Raw genomic sequence first — 24,824 nt, 5'->3', positions numbered from 1 at the left:
TGTACGATTGCTCGAGTTCCATTGGCTGTTGTGCATCTGTTTGACAGAACTGCTGCTCAGAGGTGTGCCATTACCATTTAAAGGGATAGTCCACTCAAAAATGAAAACAATGTTATCATTTACTTACCCTCATGTCATTCTCAACCTGTATGTCTTTCTTTGTTCTGTGGAACACAAAAGAAAATATTTTTGGAACAAGAAATGTTGTACAATGGAAGTCAATGGTAACCAAAACTGTTTGGTTTGTTCTCCACAGAAGAAAGTAAGTCATTGAGGTTTGGAATGACATGAGCATGAGTACATATTTGGGTGAGCTATCCCTTTAATGGCCCTGTAGTCATGTTTTGAATATGCATGCAGGTACATTTGCATATTTTTCAATGAAACCGTGACAGCACTCAACCTCCCATATGAGCATAAAGTCTTACTGACTATTCAATGCAAGCTTTTATGTCCTATTTTATAACATGTCTTCCTTGATTTCCTTGTCTGTTCTATAATATGTCAAGAGTTTACTGATTATGTAAAAAAGATTAAAATATCTTTTCTAAGTTATTTGTGCCCAATTTTTTTTTTTATGGTGCTTTACTATATAAGGTAATACTATTTGGAATAGGAATTTGGAATGATGTGAAGTTGTTGAATATTAAACGGCATCACTGAAGATAAATTTCCCTTTATTTTGAAAAATGGGATATTTAATATCTACAGCACAGAGGTAGACCCTGAATTCCCTTTTCATTACCAGGTTTTATTACATACCTCATAAATATGAATGAAGTAGGCTATGCCTGTTAGCTAAGATGTCAGTGCATGAGCATAACTAGTGTTAGAAGTGTATTCCATACTGGAAAATAATGAAAATCAACCCTTTATCAGCTTCTTTATGCTAGCACTTCTGTGATTATCTTAATAAAATCATGTCTGTGTGCCTGTCCTCTCTCTGGAGGGTTTGTTGTCATTGGTGTTGACTTCAAAGGCCCCAGCCAGGTCTTTCACACTACTGGCTGCTCGAGGTTTGTCTAGGACATCCCCTGCGGCCTTCACCTTTCGTGGATTTGTGTTCAGACTCTTAGATCTGAGTGCAGGGTACATCCTGTCCTCTGCTACATACAAGTGATCTGAGTCTGTCAGCTCTTCTCTCTTCTCTTCTCCCGTTTTGGTGCTTTCGCTATTTGCCTCTGTCTCATTCTCGTCATTCTTCTCCTCACTTTTCTCTTGTTGCGTTTTTGTCCTTGTGCTATCCTTAGAAGCTCCTTCTTTATCTTGGTCCTCTATCGGTCTTGATTTCTCTGAAGATGTCTTGGGTGAAAGGCCGAACGGGGAGGGATGAACTTTGTAATCGAAGCGTGGAGGCCAACGACCTAACGTTGGCGATCTGTTCGCTTGATCCTGTAGACCGTGAGGCTCCGAAGCCCACGTGTTTCCTGGATTGCCCAACCTCGACTGTGCCACTGAAACATACAATGTACTGCTTTTGGATCTGTTCTCGTAAGAAAGTGGGTGAGTTTGAGTTTCAGTTGGGTACTGCCTCAGGGACTGCGCCCTTTCCAGAGGATGTGACGTTGTCGCATCTATCCTAGCCTCTAGCAGAACCTGTGGGTCTTTAGGGAGCTGAGCAGAGGTGTGTTTTGGGGATTGAGAATTCTGGCCTCTGCCTTGTGACTCGCAAGGAGAGATGAAGATGTCCACACTGGAGCTGGAGCGTGTCCTCTGCCGAAGGGGCACCACATCCAATGTGGGACCGTAGGAAGAAACATGTTGAGGATTTAGAAGGAGCTCGCCGCTGCCAATACTGCCACGTCTCTCTGTATGGCCCTTCCTGTCCCCTGACATCTCGTCACCACGGTCGTCGGCATCCAGGTGCCAACGGTACAAACTGTAGCCATCAGCGCTGGTGACGCTACCACGGCGAAGCAGGCCGGATTGGTCGATGGCCATTGAGCTCCCGGATCGAGCGCGGACCAGTTCGCAGCGGTCGATGCCAGCCAGCCGCTCCAGCGCATGCATCATGCGGCCAGAGAACTCCTCTAGCTGAGCCAAGCGCAAGTCTACTGTCTGCAGAGAGGCTTTCATGGAGTGCTCTCGTTCATTCACCTCCTCCAGACGCATGGACATGTTCTCGACCCTGCGACAGCAAGTGTTTCAAATGGTTGTTGTCGGTTTAAACTCAATTGTTATTCTAAATGCAGGGCTCAACAATAACAATGGCCTACTTGCCCAAAGCCAGTGTATGAGAGATTTGGGCCAGCTGACAGAACTGTCACTGGATCTTTTGAGTTAGTGCTGAATTACCACTGAACATTTTTCAGTCATTGATTCTGTACTTCCATTTTATATGCCTTTTAAACTATAAGCAAATGTTTGGTTTTCTATGATGTATTCTACATTGTTGTAAATTCTGCTGATTTGTCACCAAGAGAAAGTTATCTAACTGGCTAACTTTTGAAATTTGTTGAAATTGCAAAAATAATAGTCTTGAAAGCATTAGGGGCTGTTTACACAACACTGTTTTCAACTAAAAACAAAAAAATATATGCGTTTTGGTCGCTCATTTACACGACAACAATGTTCTGGGGGCCTGAAAACACAAACTTTTGAAAACGGGGTTCAAAGTGCAAGTTTTTGAAAACTATACTGTGTAAACTACAAAAACGAATTTGTGAAAATGGTGACGTCATGCAAATGCGTATTACATGTTCAGTCTGAGGACGCATAGATTTTCTTTACAAAGTGACATTGCCAACTACTGGCCTGGCCTGCATAATACAGTGTTTTTCCTCGTTTTTATGGATCCATGTGAACTGGGATCTTTTTTGACAATGTTGTCATCTGTATGCTCAAAACACAAAATATATTTTCCCCCCGTTTTTATTACATTGTTGTCGTGTAAACGTACCCTTAATGACCCTTAGTGCACAGAATGCATTTTTGCATTTCCATCGCATTCTTCTGCAGCATCTCATGCACAATGTCGCTCAAAGTATATTTGTTCACGTTTTTAAGGACCGTGCATTATTTTTTCCATTCCACTGTCCGCGCCTACAGTTTTTCAATGGCTCAAATAGGGAAAAAATATCTCAATGTTTTTTTTTTGTTTGTTTTTTTTTTAACTTTGAAGGGCACATTTTTAGATTGCAAGCCCAACAGTCAAAGACCTCTATATATACCGAATATTTACCTCAAAATACAATGGCAAAGCAGTGCAGTAGAGTGCAAAACACATTCTGTTGAAAACTACATACCAGCCAGTAACGCATGGCATAGTTAAATAAAACCAAAAAAACATTTAGAATAATGCTAAAAATAGAAACTGATCATTCTGAACAGAAGAAAAAACAATTGTTGAGCCCTGATATTACATTTGCAGGTGCAGTTGTTGTTTTTCATCCAGTACCTCTGGGAAGTGATTCGAATTCTCTCATCATTGGAAGACTGCGTCTCGTCCTCCTTCTCTCTGAAGTACTCCTCCACACACTGCTCCTCAAACTCATACAAACTCTTCAGTTCCTCCGGACTCAGAGTTAACTCTGAAAAAAAGGAAAAGGATAATAATAGCCAGTTTTAAAATAGGTTGCTATAACTTTGATACACTGAAGCAGTAAAAATGAGTAAAAGTAATTACTCAGCCCGCGGTCTCTCTCGTCCAGCTCCCCTTCTTGTTTCTTCCTGCAGCGGCAGCACAGGCGCTTCAACACAATGTATATGTGGCTAAAGATGATGAGGGGAGGAGGAAGCACTGGTCTGTCGTGGAATGTCATGATGAGCTGGTAGCGCTGGAACTTCCACACTTGGTTGGAGATGGATTTCACTTCAAAGAACGTGTTGCTGTGAAGGGAATGAGTTCTCTTGATGAGTTGATAATGAGTAAATGAGAACATAATACAGTTCTATGGCTCATATTACTATTGCTTTATGTTATAGGGTAAGCATTATATTTTGTATTTAGTCTTTGACTCACTTGAATACAGCAATGAGCAGGTTGACCAGTAGGATGTTGGCTACCAATAGGTAACAAGCCATGATAGCAGGTGTGAGCCAGGCCCCCGGTATACATGGAGGGAGCTTTTTTCCATCTTCATCATACATATTATCACCACAGGGTGCTGTCATACATAACAGAGGTTAAAGGGTTAATTCACTTAGAAATGAAAATTCTGTCATTAATTACTCACCCTCATGTCGTTGTAAACCCACAAGACGTTTGTTCATCTTCAGAACTCAAATTAAGATCTTTTTGATGAAATCTGAGAGGTTTTTTTTATCTCCCATAGAAAGCAATGAAATTACCACATTCAAGGTCTAGAGAAGTAGTAAAGACATTGTTAAAATAGTCGACGTGACTGCAGTGGTTCAACCTTAATGTTATAAAGCGATGAGAATACTTTCTTTATTTAACAATTTCCTCTCTATTTTGTCAGTCTCCTACGCAGTTTACGTTGGAGACACATTGCAGAGTTTCCATGTTTACGTCCGAACACTGGCTCAGTATTGGCTGACGCTGTACACATGAGCAGCACGACGCATGCGTATGATGCTGACGCAGGAGCCAGCCAATAATGAGTTGGCATTCGGACGTAAACACGGAAGCTCTGCAATGTGTCTCCAACGTAAACTGTGTAGGAGACTGACAAAGTAGAGAGGAAATTGTTAAATAAAGTTGTTATTTTTGTTTTGTTTTTGTGCACAAAAAGTATTCTTGTCGCTTTATAACAATAAGGTTGATCCACTGTAGTTCACACTGACTATTTTAATTTTGTCTTTACTACTTATCTGGATCTTGAATGTGGTAATTTCGTTGCTTTCTATGGGAGATAAAAACCTCTCTGATTTTATCAAAAATATCTTAATTTGTCTCAAGAAGATGAACAAACATCTTGTGGGTTTGGAACGACATGAGAGTAAGTAATTAATGACAGAAATTTCATTTTTGGGTGAACTAACCCTTTAAGATCCAACCATGATGTGATTCTACAGTGTTTAATAATTACATTGAATTGTGGGTATAGTGGAAGAATTTTACACTTACGATTAATCTCCATCGCATAGACTAAGAGCATGTAGAAGAGAGAGAGAGAAAGCACAGATAAAAATGAACATTTTTATCATTTCACAATCAACCAGCCATCTTACAGTGCATTATGAAGATTAGAATTTTGCACACTTCACTGTTCAAGTGAAGATAGGAAAGATACTCCACTGTTCAAAAGTTTGGGGTCAGTAATATTTTTTGAAAGAAATTAATAGTTTTATTAAACAAGGATGCATTAAACTTTCTATTCATCAAAGATTCAAGAAAAAATGTATCACAAAAATATTAAGCAGCACAACACATAAGAAATGAGCTCAAGCACTAAATCAGCATAGAATGATTTCTGCAGCAACATGTGACAATGAAGACTGGAGTAATGATGCTGAAAATTCAGCTTTGCCATCACAGGAATAATTACATTTAAAATATATTCAAATAGAAAAGAGTTATTTTAAATTGTACAAATATTTTACAATAGTATTGTATAGTGTTTTTACTGCATTTTGATCAAATAAATGCAGCCTTGGTGAGCATAAGAGACTTCATTTGAAAAAGTTCAAAATCATACTGACCCCACATTTTTGAATGGTAGTGTACTCCAAGACATTTGCACAGTAATTTATAACTTGTGCTGTATTTCATAACAATACTTCCACATATTACTGTACAACTACCATCTTATTTTTTTATGTTCAGTATTATTATTAAAACATAATTTTTATTACTTAATGTAATATCTAAAAAAATACTTTTAACTTTTTTTTTTTTTTTTACATTTACATTTATTAATTTGGCAACCTGCAAATGAGAATAATAAAAGCAGAAGAAATTTAACCAAGGGATACAACATAAATAGTGGTACCACACATAAATACCAGAGTAGCAGAATGCTAGAACAGAAATGTAAAATTGAAGAAAAGAAAAAAAAAAGATCAGTAATAACTATGAACAGTTACAAGACACAGCTACAAACCTAAAACTCACAAGCAGGGCAGGTTAAGATCAGCACTGTCACACACTCAGTCCATCACACATGATTCAGCAGAGGGCGAATGCCACGGCGGTGAGAATGGTCACATGATCAGGAGATGAGACACAAATCTTTCTGCAGAGTTCACAGATACAGAAAGGATGGAATGGAGACGAGACGAATCATCCACACATGAATCAGGAAACAGAATCTTACTATGAATTCTAGTCTTACGGTCTATCGAGTCAGCAAACACTTCTCCATAGATCATCCAGTAGGGCATGTAGAAGATATTCCTCGCCAGACGCCAAGTCGGCTCCTCGTCCGGGTGCAGGATGGCCTGACGTGCCACGCCGAAGCTCATGAGAACCACCAGCATGATCACCACAAAGTACAGCATGTCAATCATCTGCACACACACAAACACAAAAACACCATTATTGTTCTGAAAACATAAAAAAGCGCTTTTGAGCCATTCGTATTTACGTTTTCATGTTAGTTCTCACCATTTTACCAATCATCATGACATACGGTCCCAAATACTTGTTAACTCCAAAGATGTCGAGGACACGAATGTACCAGAAGATAATGTCCACACAGTAGATGACACGTCCGTAACCCATGTAAGGCTCATTCTGCAAGCGCAGTAACAGTCCCATGAGGAACGTGGTGATGGCAGCCAGGTCCGTGATGTTCCAGTACTCTTCTAGCCAGACGTTTATCTTCTGTTTCAGCTTTCCCGGCTCTGACATCAGGATCTACACACAAGCACATGCGTCCAATGAAGGAAACACAAAAATATAACAATACAGCAACACATTTTTGCTTGTGTACTTCACCTGTCTAACTTTCTCCAGTCCAAGAGTGATGATGTAGGAGATGACGATCCATTCCTGCAATGATGGCCATCTCTCCATTTTCACCAGGATGATGTAATTATACAGCATCAGGTATACCAGGTAGGCAGTCTGAGTAGATACATAATCATTTTTTTTTCCAGTTTATGATGTTAGAAATATGTTCTACAGCATAATTTTGATTTTTAGGGTGTGTTTTGACTTTCATGTGTTTTTTTTTTTAAGTATCACATACTGTATTGAACCAGAACTTGGTAAACGGAGCATTAAAGAAGTAGTAAATCTTCTTCCCGATGGGTACTCGTTTCTGTCTCTTTTTATCATCTTCCTCATCGCCTTTCTTAGATGTTGCCTCCATGCTCACAGTGCCATCCTGACAATAAAGATCCATGCTGAGAGTTTTACTCACTTTCACCTCATAAAGATCCATAAAAATATATAGAATATATTTTATAACATTATAAAATGTATTTTTTTTTTTTTTTTAATCAGTTTAATGCATCCTTGCTGAATAAAACTTTTTTTTTTCTTAAAGGGATAGTTCACCCAAAAATCAAAATTACCCCATGATTTACCATCCAAGATGTATATGACTTTCTTCTTTCAGACGAATACAATCAGAGTTAAATTTAAAAAATCCTGGCTCTTCCAAGCTTTATTATGGCAGTGAATGGGGGGCCAGATTCTAAAGCCCAAAAAAGTGCATCCATCCATCATAAAAATACTCCACACGGCTCTGGGGGGTTAATAAAGGCTTTCTGAAGTGAAGCGATGGGTTTTTGTAAGAAAAATATCCATATTTAAAACTTTATAAACTAAAATAGGCTAATAGCTTCAGACAGATGACTGTACACATATTTCACACGCCGACTTGTGCCACAAGAGTAACCCGTGATGTGTTGTATGGCGCAGGATGTAGGAGTAGCGTAAGCTTGGACGCCTTAAACAATAGGGCTGGGCATCAAGTTTCTTTTAAATAGAAATCTGCTGACTTTTCTCTTTAAATTCTAATTTGCTACAGGTGTTTTGTTTTGGTCTATCCTCTGCGCCTCTGCGTTCATCATTATGTCATGCATCGGGGTCAGGGGTTACTCTTCCAGCTCAAATTGATGCGTACAGCTGTCTGCCGGAAGCTAGGTAATTTAGTTAGAGTTTTTAAATATGGATATTTTTTATGCAAACCCGATTCCAAAAAAGTTGGGACATTGTACAAATTGTGAATAAAAAAGAAATGCAATAATTTACAAATCTCATAAACTTATATTTTTTTCACAATAGAATATAGATAACATATCAAATGTTGAAAGTGAGACATTTTTAAGTGAGTCATGCCAAATATTGGCTCATTTTGGATTTCATGAGAGCTACACATTCCAAAAAAGTTGGGACAGGTAGCAATAAGAGGCCGGAAAAGTTAAATGTACATATAAGGAACAGCTGGAGGACCAATTTGCAACTTATTAGGTCAATTGGCAACATGATTGGGTATAAAAAGAGCCTCTCAGAGTGGCAGTGTCTCTCAGAAGTCAAGATGGGCAGAGGATCACCGATTCCCCCAATGCTGCGGTGAAAAATAGTGGAGCAATATCTGAAAGGAGTTTCTCAGAGAAAAATCACAAAGAGTTTAAAGTTATCATCATCTACAGTGCAAAATATCATCCAAAGATTCAGAGAATCTGGAACAATCTCTGTGCGTAAGAGTCAAGGCCGAAAAACCGTACTGGATGCCCGTGATCTTCGGGCCCTTAGACGGCGCATCACATACGGGAATGCTGCTGTAATGAAATCACAACATGGGCTCAGGAATACTTCCAGAAAACGGTGAACCCAATCCACCGTGCCATTCACTGTTGCCGGCTAAAACTCTATAGGTCAAAAATGAAGCCATATCTAAACATGATCCAGAAGCGCAGGCATTTTCTCTGGGCCAAGGCTCATTTAAAATGGACTGTGGCAAAGTGGAAAACTGTTCTGTGGTCAGACGCATGGCCGTATCTACCATTGAAGACACCAAAGTCATGTCCTCTGTATTTTTTCCCTAAATTTCAAATTAGTCAAAGCTGAAATCCAGCAGTGATGATCAATGCCAAACACAGAACCCGGTCCGTGTCCGAATCCATATGTCGTCTGTATTTTCCATGGGCGTCGGAACCATTGTATGTGGGTGGGACAAGACCCACCCACATTTTAAGACCAATGATATTGGACCCACTCACTTTTACCGTCTCTAGGTGTTGCTACTCCACAAACCACCAACAGAGCATAAAAAATACCAAAAATAAAAATATTTTTTTAAAACATCGGCAAGTAAAACGCTGCGTTTTAGAAATGTCTCTTTACGACCACAACAAACGGGACAATTTCAGACGCGCATTCCACCTTCGGCTCAGCGCCAGGCGCAAGTCAAACGAGCGCGGAAAATGTAGCTTCATTTGAACAACAGTGAACTGTGGTCAGATGAGATGTTGTCAGGCTATGTCAGTAAAACTCCAATCAGCTGTTAGGTATGGCGTTCGGACGAGGTCAAAAATATGACGTTGCAACTTGCACTCGTCTCACTGAACGTCTCACTGACGTCTTAATTTTTTGCTATTAAATCCATTCATTTTAAGACGCAGACGAGGCGTAGACGTCACGCAGACGTCACGTAAATCACGTGTGGCAGTGAAGTGTCGAGTCAGACGTTCACGCGTGATTCACGTGTAGCAGTGAATTTATTTATTTATTTTTTCGCTAACACGTATCAGAACACGGTCCTCACACAGCTCAGTGCAGTGTGTGAGCCAATGCACAATTTACCTGCACTTCATTCACTGCTCTCAATGGACGTGACATCTCCGTCTGACTTGTAACGTGACGTCTGCGTCTGACTTTTTTTTTTTTTTTTTTTTTGTCAGTTTTTAGTGCAACTTTTTCCCGGCAAACTTAATATACATTAATTACGTGCATATTAAATATACATATATTAATATATAACAATTTAGACATTTTTTTTTTTTTACTTTTTTAAATTGTAAAAGTATAAAGATAACATAAAAAGTATAAAGCCTAAAAGCGAAGTTTGTGTTGCTCTTAGGTATACTCATGTCGTTTAGTTTAATGAAATCCGTTTTGAAATTTTTTACATTTGGGGGTTATTGTTTTTTTTATCTTTTTACATTTTTAATATAGCCTACATGCTTGATGGCCAGCCCATCGATCGCAATCAGCTGCTAGATCTGAGACTGTTGCTGTAAATAATAATAAAATACATGGAAAAATGCATTATGCCTGATTAATGTTCAGTTTTTCAAGCACCTCTCTTCTTATATTTTACATTTAAAATATAAATTAGGATTCTAATATTATTTTATCATGTTTTCCTTTCTTTTTTAAAAAGAAAATGTTAGCTTTTATTCAGCAATAATGTTAAATTGATAAGATTTCTATATTTTGAATAATAATCTGCCAGTATTCATCAATCAATCCTGTAAAAATATCACAGAAAAATATTAAGCAGCACGATTTTTTCCGACGTTGACATTGAAGGATCATGCGTCAAAGACGACTGGAGTATGATGCTGAGAACTCAGCTTTGCATCTCAGAAATAAATATAAAGTATATTAAAATAGAAAACCATTATTTTAAATTGTAACAATATTATAATAACACTATAAACCATCCTCAAAAACATTTAGGCTAAATAAATAAATAAATAAATAAATAAAAACAAAAAATAATAATAAAATGTGCTCGCTTTTGTCTTTTGAGGTGTAAATGTTTTATAGCATTCTAACAGATCGCCTGTCAATCACTTTGGCGAAACTATAAATCTAAATATTACAACTCCAAAATAAAAGATTGCAAATATTGTTTATTTTAGTAAAATTAGCCCATAATATAGCAGTGTTTAAACATTCGTTCTTTTGGTGTTGGTCTAGAGACTCCTAGTGGTGAATACATGCTAGAACAACTTTTTTATGATTTCTTCAAAACATCCGTGGATATACTTCGGTAAAGTTGGTTTTATATTCGCACATTCAGACTTCTGATAAATTCAGACTTTCCAATAAATGTGCAATAAATTAATGTTTGCAAATTTTAAGCAGCGACATGATATTGACAACCAACGATTGTCAACTTACAACATTTTTCACAGTCGATCAAAATAGGCAAGCATTGTTTTAATGGCATATTTACTTGTGAATGTCCACTGAATGTCCAATATAGTGTGATTAACAAGGCTATTGAATACGGATGTCCGAATGTGCGAATATAAAACCAACTTTACCGAAGTCGTGGATATGTGGAAGAAGCAATTGCATACAGAATTTTTTATATCATTTGTATAAATGTTTACTTTTTGGAATAAAAAGCTATACATAAGAAAGGTAAAAAGCACTTAATTGCTAATTAAACATAATTGAGGATAAGTGTAAACAATAATAGAGAATGAATAGGTATAATAAAGCTCTAATTAGTGTATGGAATGTGCTGGAAACCCTTGCAGCAAAGCAGACGTCACGTAGACGTCACGTCCAGGCAGTCGAACTGTAATGTGGCAGACGCAGACGTCACGTTCGGCAGACGCAGACGTGACGTTCAGTGAGACGAGTGCATGTTGCAACGTCATATTAATGAGCTCGTCCGAACGCCATAGTTAGGCTATAGCCTACTGTGCTCGAAGCGTGAGCTCAAGAATTGCTCGCGCAAATGCGCGGCGCGTGCTGCATATTACTGCATTATAGTTTAACTAAAGCGCTAAAGAAGCTACGGGCATGCACCATCATTATTCTGAGGTAAATGAAGTCATGGAATTACCAAACATGCGATTAAGCTGCCTCAAAACTGTGCATGTATGTATTTGTTGACATGGTTTTAAAGCTATTGTTATCCAATTTGTTGGCCTTTAAAACGTCTTAAAATGCATATATGTACATCAAGGAAATCAAAATTTTCTCGGGGGAGCATGCCCCGGAACCCCCCTAGCAAAACACATTTTGTGACCTCGGTAAATATAAAACCCTGCGTACGGCCCTGGTCAGACGAATCAAAATTTGAAGTTCTTTTTTGGAAAACTGGGACGTTGTTATCAGCGCTCAGTTCAGAAGCCTGCATCTCTGATGGTATGGGGTTGCATGAGTGCATGTGGCATGGGCAGCTTACACATCTGGAAAGGCACCATCAATGCTGAAAGGTATATCCAAGTTCTAGAACAACGTATGTTCCCATCCAGACGTCGTCTCTTTCAGGGAAGACCTTGCATTTTCCAGCATGACAATGCCAGACCACATACTGCATCAATTACAACATCATGGCTGTGTAGAAGAAGGATCTGGGTACTGAAATGGCCAGCCTGCAGTCCAGATCTTTCACCCATAGAAAACATTTGGTGCATCATAAAGAGGAAGATGCGACAAAGAAGACCTAAGTCAGTTGAGCAACTAGAAGCCTGTATTAGACAAGAATAGGACATTCCTATTCCTAAACTTGAGCAACTTGTCTCCTCAGTCCCCAGATGTTTGCAGACTGTTATAAAAAGAAGAGGGAATGCCACACAGTGGTAAACATGGCCTTGTCCCAACTTTTTTGAGATGTGTCGATGCCATGAAATTTAAAATCAACTTATTTTTCTCCTTAAAATGATACATTTTCTCAGTTTAAACATTTGATATGTCATTTATGTTGTATTCTGAATAAAATATTGACATTTGAAACTTCCACATCATTGCATTCTGTTTTTATTCACAATTTGTACAGTGTCCCAATTTTTTTGGAATCGGGTTTGTGTACAAAAACCCACTGCTTCACTTCAGAAGGCCTTTATTAAACCCCCCAGTGCCGTGTGGAGTATTTGTATGATAGATGGATGCACTTTTTTGGGCTTCAAAATCGGGCCCCCCATTCACTGCCATTATAAAGCTTGGAAGAGCCAGGATATTTTAAAATGCATCTCTGATTGTGTTCGTCTGAAAGAAGATAGTCATATACACCTAGGATGGCATGAGGGTGAATAAATCTTGGGATAATTTGGGTAAACTATCCCTTTAAGAAAATTATCAATTAATTTCTTACAAAAAGAAAACAAACAAGCATAATTTTAGTGTATATATTCACCTTGCCAGATTTGTTATCATCCTCTTTGTCTTTGATCTCTTCTTTGTCTTTGGAGTTTTGGTAAGACAGATCATCTCCAGTTCGGAAGTCGAGGAGAAGGATGGCTGGAGGAAAAATGATTCCAAGGATCACCTAGGAATTATATGGAACGATGAAAATACTTAAGATAATACTTTAGAGTCTGTGGATTATAGATGTAGTGTGTTTATTTTTTATTGCAGACCTTGAGTCCATTGCTCTTGCCCACCCGCAAGCAGCCCATCCACATGTCAGTGAGCAGCATCTGGCTGCAGGTGTGAGCTATAAAGTCTCTGTGTTTGGCAGCAACAGCCAGTTTCAGACAGGTGGAGTTACTCCAGTTCTTCAACTCATATGTCAACAGCTTCATGGCCACCTGCTCATCATGTTTGTATGACTGATCTAGCAGCTCATATGCTAACTGACCAAATTCCCTGAGTGTGAGAGGGAGAAGAGAGGTTTTATGCGAGAGGTGACTCTGTATGTAAATGATAAAAATGGTTCTATTCTATTGCGTTGCATGCAACCTGGTACTGTTTTGCACTTTCTAAATGAATTACAGATACACTATACTATATGCAAGATTTTTTTTTAAAGAAATTGATACTTTTACTTTTAACAAGGACACATCAAAGGTGATCAAAATGATCAAAGTTTGATCCAATTCAGTTAAAGAATAAAAAATATTTCCATTTCAAATAAATGCTGTTCTTTTGAACTTTCAATTCCTCAAAGAATAATGAAAAAACTGTTTCATGGTTGCCACAAAAATATTAAGCAACAGTTATATGGTTCTTAAACACCAAATCAACATTTTAGAATGATTTCTGAAAGATCATGTGACACTGAAGACTGGAGTAATGGCGTAAGTTATTTCTTCATTAATTTGGAGAGTAACCTAGACCTAACTGTAAAAATTATTACAATAGGCTGTAAATATTATAATATTAAAATAATATAAATAATTTTAATAAAAAAATATTAATAAATAAAATTAAAATGTTTAATATAATAATTCTCACTTTGAATTATTGTCCAGATCCTGAGAGATGTCGTCTACTAGTTCACTCCGTGAGGATTCGTGCGCCATGGCTTTATAGAGTTTACACGCCACCAGAGCTTTGGCCATGGCCTCCTCGCCCCTTTGCCAGAGAAACAGCGCCATCTTCTGGCGTTTCATGAGAACAGCCCACACCATCAGCTCATGGAAGGGGTACTGGAATCGACTGACCTCTGGGTCATCAACGTCAATATCGATCTCTTCCTCTTTCTTCTTCTTCTTTTTGCCTTTAGGTCTCGGGTCATCGTCCTGTCAAAAACAGAACGAATCGGCTGTGTCTCTGTAAATACTACAAGTTTTAATTACCAGTCACATTTCTTTTAGATATGAGTATACCGTTCTTGACAAGCAAACATATTTCTGATTCTAAATAGGCTACATAAAGAAAACCACTAACAAAGTTTTAGTTTGTGACTGTTTTAAGTGGCTTACCTCCATACCCAAAAGTTTCAAAGCTTTGGGCTACAAGAGAACAGAAAGATGGGTGTGGTGAATGTTGAATGTTTAAAGACTAAGACATTTTAAATTAGAAATACAAGTTGTTTTACATTTTTCTGTTTTATTTTTGAGTAAATATTTTGTAAAATAATATTATTTCAGCAACCAAATAACTAAATATTGGAGTTTTTCGGCCATTGGAAAAACCATATTGGTTAGCCACTATTATATTATTATTAAAGGGTTAGTTCACCCAAAAATGAAAATTCTGTCATTAATTACTCACCCTCATGCCGTTCCACACCCATAAGACATTCGTTCATCTTCGGAACACAAATTAAGATATTTTAGTTCAAATCCGATGGCTCCGTGAGGCCTTCATAAGGAGCAATGACTCCTCTCAAGATCCATAAAGGTACTTAAAACATATTTAAATCGGTTCATGTTAGTATAGTGGTTCAATATTAATATTATAAAGCGACGAGAATGTTTTTGGTGCGCCAAAAAAACAAAACAAAATAACGACTTATTTAGTGATGGACGATTTCAAAACAATGCTTCAGGAAGCATCGGATCATAAATGAATCAGTGTATCGAATCTGCTGTTCGGAGCGCCAAAGTCACGTGATTTCAGCTGTTGGCAGTTTGACACGCGATCTGAATCATGATTCGATACACTGATTCGATACACATATGATCCGATGCTTTCTGAAGCAGTGTTTTGAAATCGGCCATCACTAAATAAGTCGTTATTTTGTTTTTTTGGCGCTCCAAAAATATTCTCGTCGCTTTATAACAATAATATTGAACCACTGTACTCACATGAACCGATTTAAATGTTTTTAGTACATTAATGGATTTTGAGAGAGGAAGTGTCATTGCTCTCCCTATGCAGGCCTCACTGAGCCATCGGATTTCAACTAAATATCTTCATTTGTGTTCCGAATATTAACGAAGGTCTTACGGGTGTGGAACGGCATGAGGGTAAGTAATAAATGACAGAATTTTAATTTTTGGGTGAACTAACCCTTTAAGCTAAACTATTGTATTGTGTATAATGTGCTTGGATGAAAATTGTGTATTTTCAGATATACATGAATGTATAATGTGTAAGGGGCTGGTGGTAACTCACTCTTTTCAGTCCATAGAGGTTATTATAGAGTGTGCGGAAACTTTTCCTAGTATAGTTACACCGATACGCCCCTCCCATGAGGTACTCCAGAACCAAGCCAATGTCAATCAGAGTGATCTGGTAATCTGGCGGTAGGTTTCCCTGGAAACATTAATGTCATAAAACCATAAAATAACTGGTACTTCTATTGTTGCACTTCTGGCTTAGCCTATGCTGCTGAAACTGGAGTAAAATAAAACTATTGATGCAGTGTTCTCACAATCACACTCACACATACACAAATTCAAACACACACTTGCATTAACACAATGACAAGAATATTCTGTCTTTAGATTCTAAAGTCTTATTCTTTAGAACAATAGGTTATAAAAGAAAAAGTGTGTTTTTTAACTCATAATAATCTCAAAGACAAGAAATATCATGGTACAAATTATTAATAACGAACTTTTACCTTTTTTACATCTCTGACCACAAAATGCAGTGTGTTGATCGGTCCTAACCTCTGAATGACAAAAAAAATATATATATAATAATAATATCATAAAAATAGTTCACGGAAAAGCTCATTTGGCTTCATTTTCTGTAAAATACACAGATGTTCATACACAGATGGCTAAGTGCTTTCTCCTCAACAACAGATTACATGAGATGATATGATAATGTATAATACTGAACACACGACTGACATTTTCAAATCATATTGCTTAGAAAAAGAGGAGAGGAAACAGTGAAAGCTCTAATAACTGGACATGTGGGTCACATTCGTCATTGGTTGAATCATTAAAACATAAAAAGCACTTCGTAAAATGGAGAGCACAGTAAAACACAGTGGCTACGTGACCCTCTAATATTTCATTAATTGATGATTGTGTGCTAACTGTGTTATAGAGCTCTTCCAGCCGTGGGATCGTCAGGAAATGGTGGATGTTGACGCCATTTTCAATGAGGAGCTTCACAAAATCCACTCTGTCAAGCACGAGTGCGTCCATCATGGCCTGCTCCAGAGAATTAACCTATTTTACACATCAACACCCATACACACACACACAAATATGAATATAATTCACCAGCTAGAACATACACGCATGTATAAACAGAATTACTTCAATTAAGTAACACACACCGATCAGGCATAACATTATGACCACTGACAGGTGAAGTAAATAACACTGATTATCTCTCGGCACCTGTTAGTAGGTGGGATATATTAGGCAGCAAGTGAATGTTTTGTCCTCAAAGTTCATGTGTTAGAAGCAGGAAAAATGGGCAAGCGTAAGGATTTGAGTGAGTTTGACAAGGGACAAATTGTGATGGCTAGATGACTGGGTCAGAGCATCTCCAAAACTGCAGCTCTTGTGGGGTGTTCCTGGTCTGCAGTGGTCGGTATCTATCAAAAGTGGTCCAAGGAAGGAACAGTGGTGAACCAGCGACAGGGTCATGGGCGGCCAAGGCTCAGTGATGCACATGGGGAGTGAAGGCTGGCCCTTCTTGTCCGATACAACAGACGAGCTACTGTAGCTCAGATTGCTCAGGAAGTTGATGCTGGTTCTGATTGAAAGGTGTCAGAATACACAGTGCATCACAGTTTGTTGCATATGTTGGGTGCCCATGCTGACCCCTGTCCACCGCCGAAAGCGCCAACAGTGGGCACGTGAGTGTCGGAACTGGACCACGGAGCAACGGAAGAAGGTGGCCTGGTCTGATGAATCACGTTTTCTCTTACATCACATGAATGGCCGGGTGTGTATGTGTCGCTTACCTGGGGAACACATGGCACCAGGATGCACTATGGGAAGAAGACAAGCCGACGGAGGCAGTGTGATGCTTTGGACAATGTTCTGCTGGGTAACTTTGTTACTTTGACATGTACCACCTACTTAAGCATTGTTGCAGACCATGTACACCCTTACATGGAAAGTGTGTTCCCTGGTGGCTGTGGTCTCTTTCAGGAGGATAGTGCACCCTGCCATAAAGAAAAAATGGTTCAGGAATGGTTTGAGGAGCACAACAAGTTTGAGGTGTTGACTTGGCCTCCAAATTCCCCAGATCTCAATCCAATAGATCATCTGTGGGATGTGCTGAACAAACCAGTCCGATCCATGGAGGCCCCAAAACTTACAGGACTTAAAGGATCTGCTGCTAACTTCTTGATGCCAGATACCACAGCAAACCTTTAGGTGTCTAGTGGAGTCCATGCCTCGATGGGTCAGGGCTGTTTTTGCAGTGAAAGAGAGACCAACACAATGTTAGGAAGGTGGTCATAATATTATGCCTGATCGGTGTATATCCCTGTGTAAAGCACAAGCTCACTGACACAACATTACTAAAAGAGTAAATCGTACCCAGCTAAGCAGCTCTAGTTTTCTAGGGTCTGTCTCCTCTGGAGGCTCAGGTTTGGATTTTGCACCTTTGCCCTTCTTGCCCCTGGCAGGTTTACCCTTGCTGGTGCGGGTGGCGATGGGGCTCTTTGGTTTATCCTGTTGGCTTGTGGACGAGGTGGGGAGGGACCCAGCAGACTGGCAATATAGATATATGAATATATATTGAAAAAGGAATACTATTTTTTTTGAATAACTTTCTATTGATGAGTACTGAGTCTATATAGGCAATCTGTGTGCTATGTGCCCCATAACCAACTGTGCATAGTGTCACCTACAGGCCAGTGTTGTCCATGGACGAAGATCTGACTGCGAGCGATATCCACACGGTTCCAGGCCAAAGCCAAACTCAGCTGGTCTGGAGCTGAAGCATTTGTGCCTGATAACACCCAAAGAAAAATGATCCAGAATGTAAAACCAGATGTTTAAGCTTAATAGAATTAGAGAGAAAGAGCAAGATGATAATCATTTTTTAATAATACTAAAATTCTGATACAAAACAAAGTACTTTTCATGTTCAGGATTAGTGCTATTGCAAACTGTGTTCTGAACATGATTTCACCTTTCAGCAGAGCAGTTAAGATGGCCATCTCAATATCCTGCTGACCCTCTGAAGCCGTGCGGAAAACTGTGATCTGTTTCAGCACAAAAGGTAAAAATGAAATATTTTATCTATCATGTAAGAAAAACATTGTAGAAATAGTTTGAATAATATAAGAGCCAGATGTGTTTTGAAGGCCTCATGGCATTTTCAGGAAACCACAGGTGGCTGTGAAAGAATAAAACCACTTTTATGAGATGAAATAATTATTTCACTGTGACGCATCCCTCCTCTAGGAAAGAGGTGATTGTCCTTGGAAAATGCTATATCTTGCCTATGATAAAGAGTTGACCATTATTTGGCAGGTTGCCACAATTAGAGCGATGGGTGAGAAAAGAAAGACTCAAGATTCATTCAAAAGAAAGAGAAGACTTTTGCATATATTAAAGGCCCACTCAAGTGTCTTGGAACGTGCAGCATTATTCAGTGTGTTGACATAATTTCAACTGAAACAGGAAGACAGGGCGATATATCGAACAGCCCCGCCCCTTTTTTTAAATAGCCAATAGCTTTTCGTTTATATTACAGAGCCATAGAGTGCCCCAGGGATGACGCGTTTTTGTAGGCCAACCCGGAAGTTAGCGGTGCACGGGTTCCCTCGACTGAAAGCCTATTCATTTTTCCCATAGACTTTTGGAAAATCGCAGAAAATAAGCTCTGTGTTTAACAAAGGGTTATGACACTTACACGTTTTGTCTATCAAGATAATCTTTACAAGTTAACACAACATTTATAGATTTTGAAGCCTACATAAAGTGGTCAGATATAAAAGGCTAACAGTAGGCTGTAAACGGACTACAGCACACGCTGATCAACGTCGTCACCACCAAGCGTCCTCAAACTTTATTTAGAAAACAACTCAATTTAAAAACATGCTCACTGATTATGATCTGCACTGTGTATGAATACTTATCCACTTTTTCATGAGAAAAGCTGTCCAAATGTCCCATTTTTAATGATGACGTCTAAAGTCCCCGCCAAAGGAAGTAGTCCCTTTTAGCAATTTGTTAGCAACCGCCGATTTTAAGACACATTAATTGTTTAAAAAAATCACAAGTGGGTTATAACTGGTGTGTTGTATGTCATATGGTCAAAACATGAAAGTATTTAGAGGCTTTGTTAACCACAGACCTTATTTCAGGCGATTTAGCAAAAACCCATTCAAAAACTATAGACTTTACGGCGTTGGAACTGGAAGTCCTAAAATGCTAACTCGCTTCCGGGTTTTGCCTACAAAAATGCGTCATTCTTGGGGCACTCTATTTAACTCAGTAAAAACTCTGTTTCCTTCTAATCTCTAACCGTTTCTCCTCATAATGTCCTTTATATCGCTTATATACAGCATTCTGTGCACAATTCAAATGGGTCTGATACCTTTTGTGGTCTGTGCCGACTCACGCATATGATCCGCTCTGTGCTCTCGTTTCTCTGGACCGGAGCAGACTGCTCACGCTGCGGCAGTTCACATGACACTAACGCGAAAACGGACTTCATTCGCATCAATGGAAAGCATAATTACACTGTCTAAATCGTTCCCTATTCTCTAAAATGACCGATTTCAGCCGCAGCTTCAGTGTCTGTTGATAGTGTAGGAGGGAGATCAGAAGATCTGATGAGAAGCTGAAGTGCGATGTGATGTCATGAAAATCCATGATCCGTTTTAGCGGAAGTGAGAGACTGTAAGTTTTGAATGCTTATATCTCCTAAATGCGAATTTTGTCATTGTTTTGGAACATACTAGCTTATTCATAACATTAAGGCTAACATATTCATACTAAAAGCTAAAAAACTTAAATTTAGATTTCAGGGGGACTTTAATTATATACTCTACCATTAAAGGTTTGGGGATTTCTTTGGGAAAAAAAGTATTTTATTTTACCCAGTTCTGCATTTATTTGATGAAAAGTAGAGTAAAAACATTAATATTGTGAAGTGTTACTACAGTTTAAATTAACAGTTTTTTTTATTTTAATACATTTCACATATACATATAATTAGATAGAGAAAGTAATGCGTATTTGGCATGCTGTCCAGGGGAAGGGTTTGCGAGCTCGGAATTTTGGCCCGAACCCAGAGTACTCCCCCCGGATGTGGTTATGAGAGATAGAATTTAGATGTGAGGAGATGGGGTGGTGGAGGGATGCTGATAAACTGTCAATCGAACGGAGGTAAGTCTGCAGTATAGGCTATATACCTCCGTTGGTTGATTAGCTGAATGCTTTCCACCTGTGATGATTAGTCTAATTATCTGCACCTGCTCCTCCCGAATTTTGTTAATAAAACATCATTTAAAAATCTAATTAATTTCTGTTATGATAAAGCTGCCATTACTCCAGTCTTCAGTGTCATGTTGCTTCTGAAATCATTCTAATATGCTGATTTGGTGCTCAACAAACATTATTATCAATGTTGAAAATAGTTGTGCTACTTAATATTTATATAATACTGTGATATTTTTCAGGTTTCTTTGATGAATAGAAGTTTCAAAAGAACAGCATTTATTTGAATTTTTTATTTTTTTTTGTAAGTCTTTTACTGTCGCTGTTTAATCAATATGATGCATCCTTGCTGAATAAAGTATTAGCTTCTATAGAAAACCCAAAACTTTGTAACAGTAGTATAACTCTATGAATGACAAGCACAAATTGGCCTACTGACAACTGGAAGTATGTATGTTGAAAGAAAATAAATGATTAGAAGGATAAAATGTGAGCAATACAGAATCATAATGATTTGATGATTGAGATGGGGCACTGAGTATTGCACAGGGCTGAACAGCCATAATGCACAAACATGTTTATTGTTATGTTTCCCATAGCGAAAACATGTTCTTCAGATGGTTTTGAGGAACTTGCCTCAGTGTCCCTGGGTTTTGGAAGGAAATTTAAATCTCTATATTTTCATGAAGGGCACAAGCACTCAATGGGATGACATGCAAATGGAATGAAAAATTGTGAGCTGGATGTTGTGATAAAATAAGTATGTATGATATGATAAGAAAAAAGCAAATGAGGCTGAATGAACGACAGTCATTTATTATCATATTTGTGAAATATAACAGTCAAAGAAAGATTTTCTTTTCATAAATATACAGTATATTTTATATTGTGGCAAAAAATCTGGAACAATCTTGTCTTTAATCTGTTTTTTTGCCATTCCATTTTTTTTTTTTTTTTTACTCACCAGCTCTCTTTTCTTCATGCACTCCATCACCATGAGATAAATCTGCTGTGCCTGATTGCGGTTGTAGTTGAATGTCTTCTGTATGGTTACCAAAAGCTGGTCTCTAACACTTTCATTAACCAGCCTACACCAGAACATACGTTTTTAGAAACCGTGAGACAGAGGAGGTTCATAGAAAAGGAGATTTTAATGTTAAAGGTCACAATATGTTATTTTTTTCAACAACACTATAACCTGTCCAAGTGTTCATAAAAAAGTTTTTTTTCTCCTAGTGAATATGATTAAGAAAGAAAAAAAAAACATTTCCAAAACTGCACCCTTAAGATTTATTAATAATCACTAAATCTCACCCATCCTCCTCAGAGTACTTGTGAGCGAATGAAATGATATCTGATGCTCGGCCGCTGCCGTCGCACACCACCACGGGTACAGGAGGGTCCTCACGCAGACTCTCCAACACAATGGAGATTACATTCGGCCCACCTTCAAGAATCAGACACACCAAAGGGACCCCTTGACCTAGACCTGTACAAACACACACACAAAACATACTCATGTACAAATATGTACAAAATAAACAGTGATTAGACATGAAGAGATGCTTTTGATCATGATTAAGATGGTTGTTTTGATGCAGTATGGGTTGACGTCTGGACCTCCCTTTGCTGTCCCAGCCTTATCAGGAACTCCAGGCATAGGATGACAAAGGGAAACCCAGGATGTCACAGACTGGGCCTTTCATCACTAGACCAACATTCATGGACTCCAACAGTGTTTGATTCCTTTTTGACTTGATGGATTCATTAATTTTATTTTACTGTTTTACTTTGTTCTCTAAAAGTTGTTAGGGTGACTTACGTGTGTTGATCTTCTGCAGAGAGATGTGCTTCTCCAGCTGCCTGCGTAGACGGACCTCCGCGCCATACTTTCCATGAGTGCCGTTATCAGCCAGAATGAAGTGGGAGTGGCTGTTGTTAAGCACAGAAAGTTTGCTGAGGGGGTTGGACATGGTTTGGTAAGGTCTCGTCACCTGGTCAAAGCAAAAACGCATGACTCAAAAACCTCACAGAATCCATTAGTCAAACATCCACTTATGTCGATTAAAAACGAGTACATGTGTTCCTGTGAAATGACACAAATGGCTTACATCTCGTCCGATCAGATCCTCTTTATTTTCCACAATACCCCATGGTGCAATTCCAATGGCGCACACTTTCCCACGGGACTTGGAGGAGTGGTCTTTCAGCGCATCTCCTACATGGCGAATCACTCCTGTGTAATGTGACAAGAGGGAATAAATGTTAAATCATTAGGGAGTCATTCGCAGTTTATTGCTCAACAGGAAAGCAGATGATTTAGCAACTGAAACAGTAACAGATGGCCATTTAAGTGAGGTCAGTTAGGTCACACCATGACTTGGTGCTCAATCACCTTCTTATTTGGGTGCCATTTTAATAGTCAAACACCCACCTGTACTAACTCCTCCAGTGAAGATCCAGGCCCCAGTGGTGACTGCTGCTTTTATCAGGCCCTTTCCGAACACTTGCTTGAGTTTGGGCTGCAAGTCAAAGTTCTGCAGGCCGCCATGCACAGAAATGAGCAGAGTGGGCAGCTCTAGTTGCCATTCTTTCACCATCAGATGCAGAAGGCTATCAGCCTTAGTATCATAGGACACACGGATATACTGATGATGAACAAGGAAGAGAGGAGAGAAAATTATATGACTTTACATCAGGACAATTTCTAAGATGATTCCCAAAGTGTGAGAGCACATTTTGCAATGAAAAACCAATGAATCACATGGTTGTCTGAAAAATACCATGGCCTTGTTGACATGACCTCCTCCCTGGAATTCAATGATGCCGTATGCATCCGTCGGCATGGCTTGTGTGTGCTTAACAGCTGACCATTTCTCTTGTGAAGGCTCGTTCTGCACCCCCTGACCTTCATCTGCGCACTTATTGGTGAAACCAGGAGGAATAGCCACATGTTGGTTTACCAGCTGACCACAAGAGCACCTACAACATTTAGCAAAAAGGAGAAAAGCCACCATTAACCACCACAGCACACCGCATCCATTTTTAAAAATTAATTTTAATATTAGTTTGTAGGGATAGTTCACCCAAAAATGAAAATTACCCCATGATTTACTCACCCTCAAGCCATCCTAGGTGTATATGACTTTGTTCTTCAGACGATTGCAATCGGAGTTATATTAAATAGTGTCCTGGCTGTTCCAAGCTTTATAATGGCAGAGGATGAGATTTTGAAAAAAGTGCATCCATCCATCATAAAAGATATGTGGCTCCGGGGGATTAATAAAGGGTAAAGGGTGAATGTGATTTCACCAAGTACGACATTGTCCTGGAACAACATTCCAATCAACCAATCAGATTTGAGGGACAAGTTTAGGCTTGCAACCAGGGTTAGGTGCTTCTACATCAATGTTATTCACCTATCTTTCCCATCTGATTTTAGGGATAATTTATGGGTAGGATTAGGTTTAGGGGTAGGAATAGGGTTAAGACTAAATTTCCAGACAGGAATGTTGTTCCAGGATCAACAAAATACGTCTTTCTTGGCAAAATCACGGTGACCTTAATAAAGGTTTTCTGAAGCAAAGCGATGCATTTGTGTATGAAAAATATCCATATTTAAAACTTTAAAAACTAAAATAACTAGCTTTCGGCCGTACACATGTCTATTTACACTAAAAGAGTAAACTCAATCGCCTCTTCTCTTGTATTGAGATCTGCTGACATTTCTCTTTAAAAATTCTCGTTTTAGACTTCTAATTCGTGACCGGTGTTTTGTTTTGCTCTATCCTCTGCACTCCTGTGTTCATCAATAAAGCTTGGAAGAGCCAGGACATTATTTAATATAACTCTGATTGTGTTTGTCTGAAAGAAGAAAGTCATATGGCTTAAGGGTGAGTAAATCACGGGGTAATTTTCATTTTGGGCGTACTATCCAAGCTTTAAATCTCCAGAGTTAAATCAACTCTGCTCAGAGTACATATGGTCCCTCTCTAAATAGTGTTAAAATAACACTAAAGCAG

General features: G+C 38.7%; 1 protein-coding gene across 1 annotated transcript; it reads right to left on the bottom strand.

The window, feature by feature from the left end:
• Positions 1-822: 822 nt before the first annotated feature.
• Positions 823-23,667, bottom strand: trpm1a (transient receptor potential cation channel, subfamily M, member 1a). The gene is made up of 25 exons (XM_067399560.1): positions 23,586-23,667; positions 23,237-23,450; positions 22,914-23,038; positions 22,625-22,796; positions 22,117-22,291; positions 21,767-21,890; positions 18,545-18,617; positions 18,261-18,361; positions 17,947-18,120; positions 16,483-16,617; positions 16,056-16,106; positions 15,605-15,745; positions 14,467-14,496; positions 13,997-14,283; positions 13,180-13,408; positions 12,957-13,088; positions 7,095-7,232; positions 6,842-6,970; positions 6,509-6,760; positions 6,237-6,411; positions 5,030-5,050; positions 3,962-4,106; positions 3,626-3,828; positions 3,398-3,530; positions 823-2,128 (listed from the first exon to the last, which is right to left on the bottom strand). Exons 1-25 carry the CDS (start codon positions 23,646-23,648, stop codon positions 919-921), a joined length of 4,632 nt encoding a protein of 1,543 aa, XP_067255661.1. The 5' UTR covers positions 23,649-23,667; the 3' UTR covers positions 823-918.
• Between the last annotated feature and the right edge of the window lie 1,157 nt (positions 23,668-24,824).

The sequence above is a fragment of the Chanodichthys erythropterus genome, chromosome 11 (genome assembly GCF_024489055.1).
Source record: "Chanodichthys erythropterus isolate Z2021 chromosome 11, ASM2448905v1, whole genome shotgun sequence".
In the NCBI taxonomy this organism is placed as follows: domain Eukaryota; kingdom Metazoa; phylum Chordata; class Actinopteri; order Cypriniformes; family Xenocyprididae; genus Chanodichthys; species Chanodichthys erythropterus.
The sequence above is the reverse complement of the archived record's forward strand: the minus strand, read 5'-3'. Positions and strand labels throughout refer to the sequence as shown.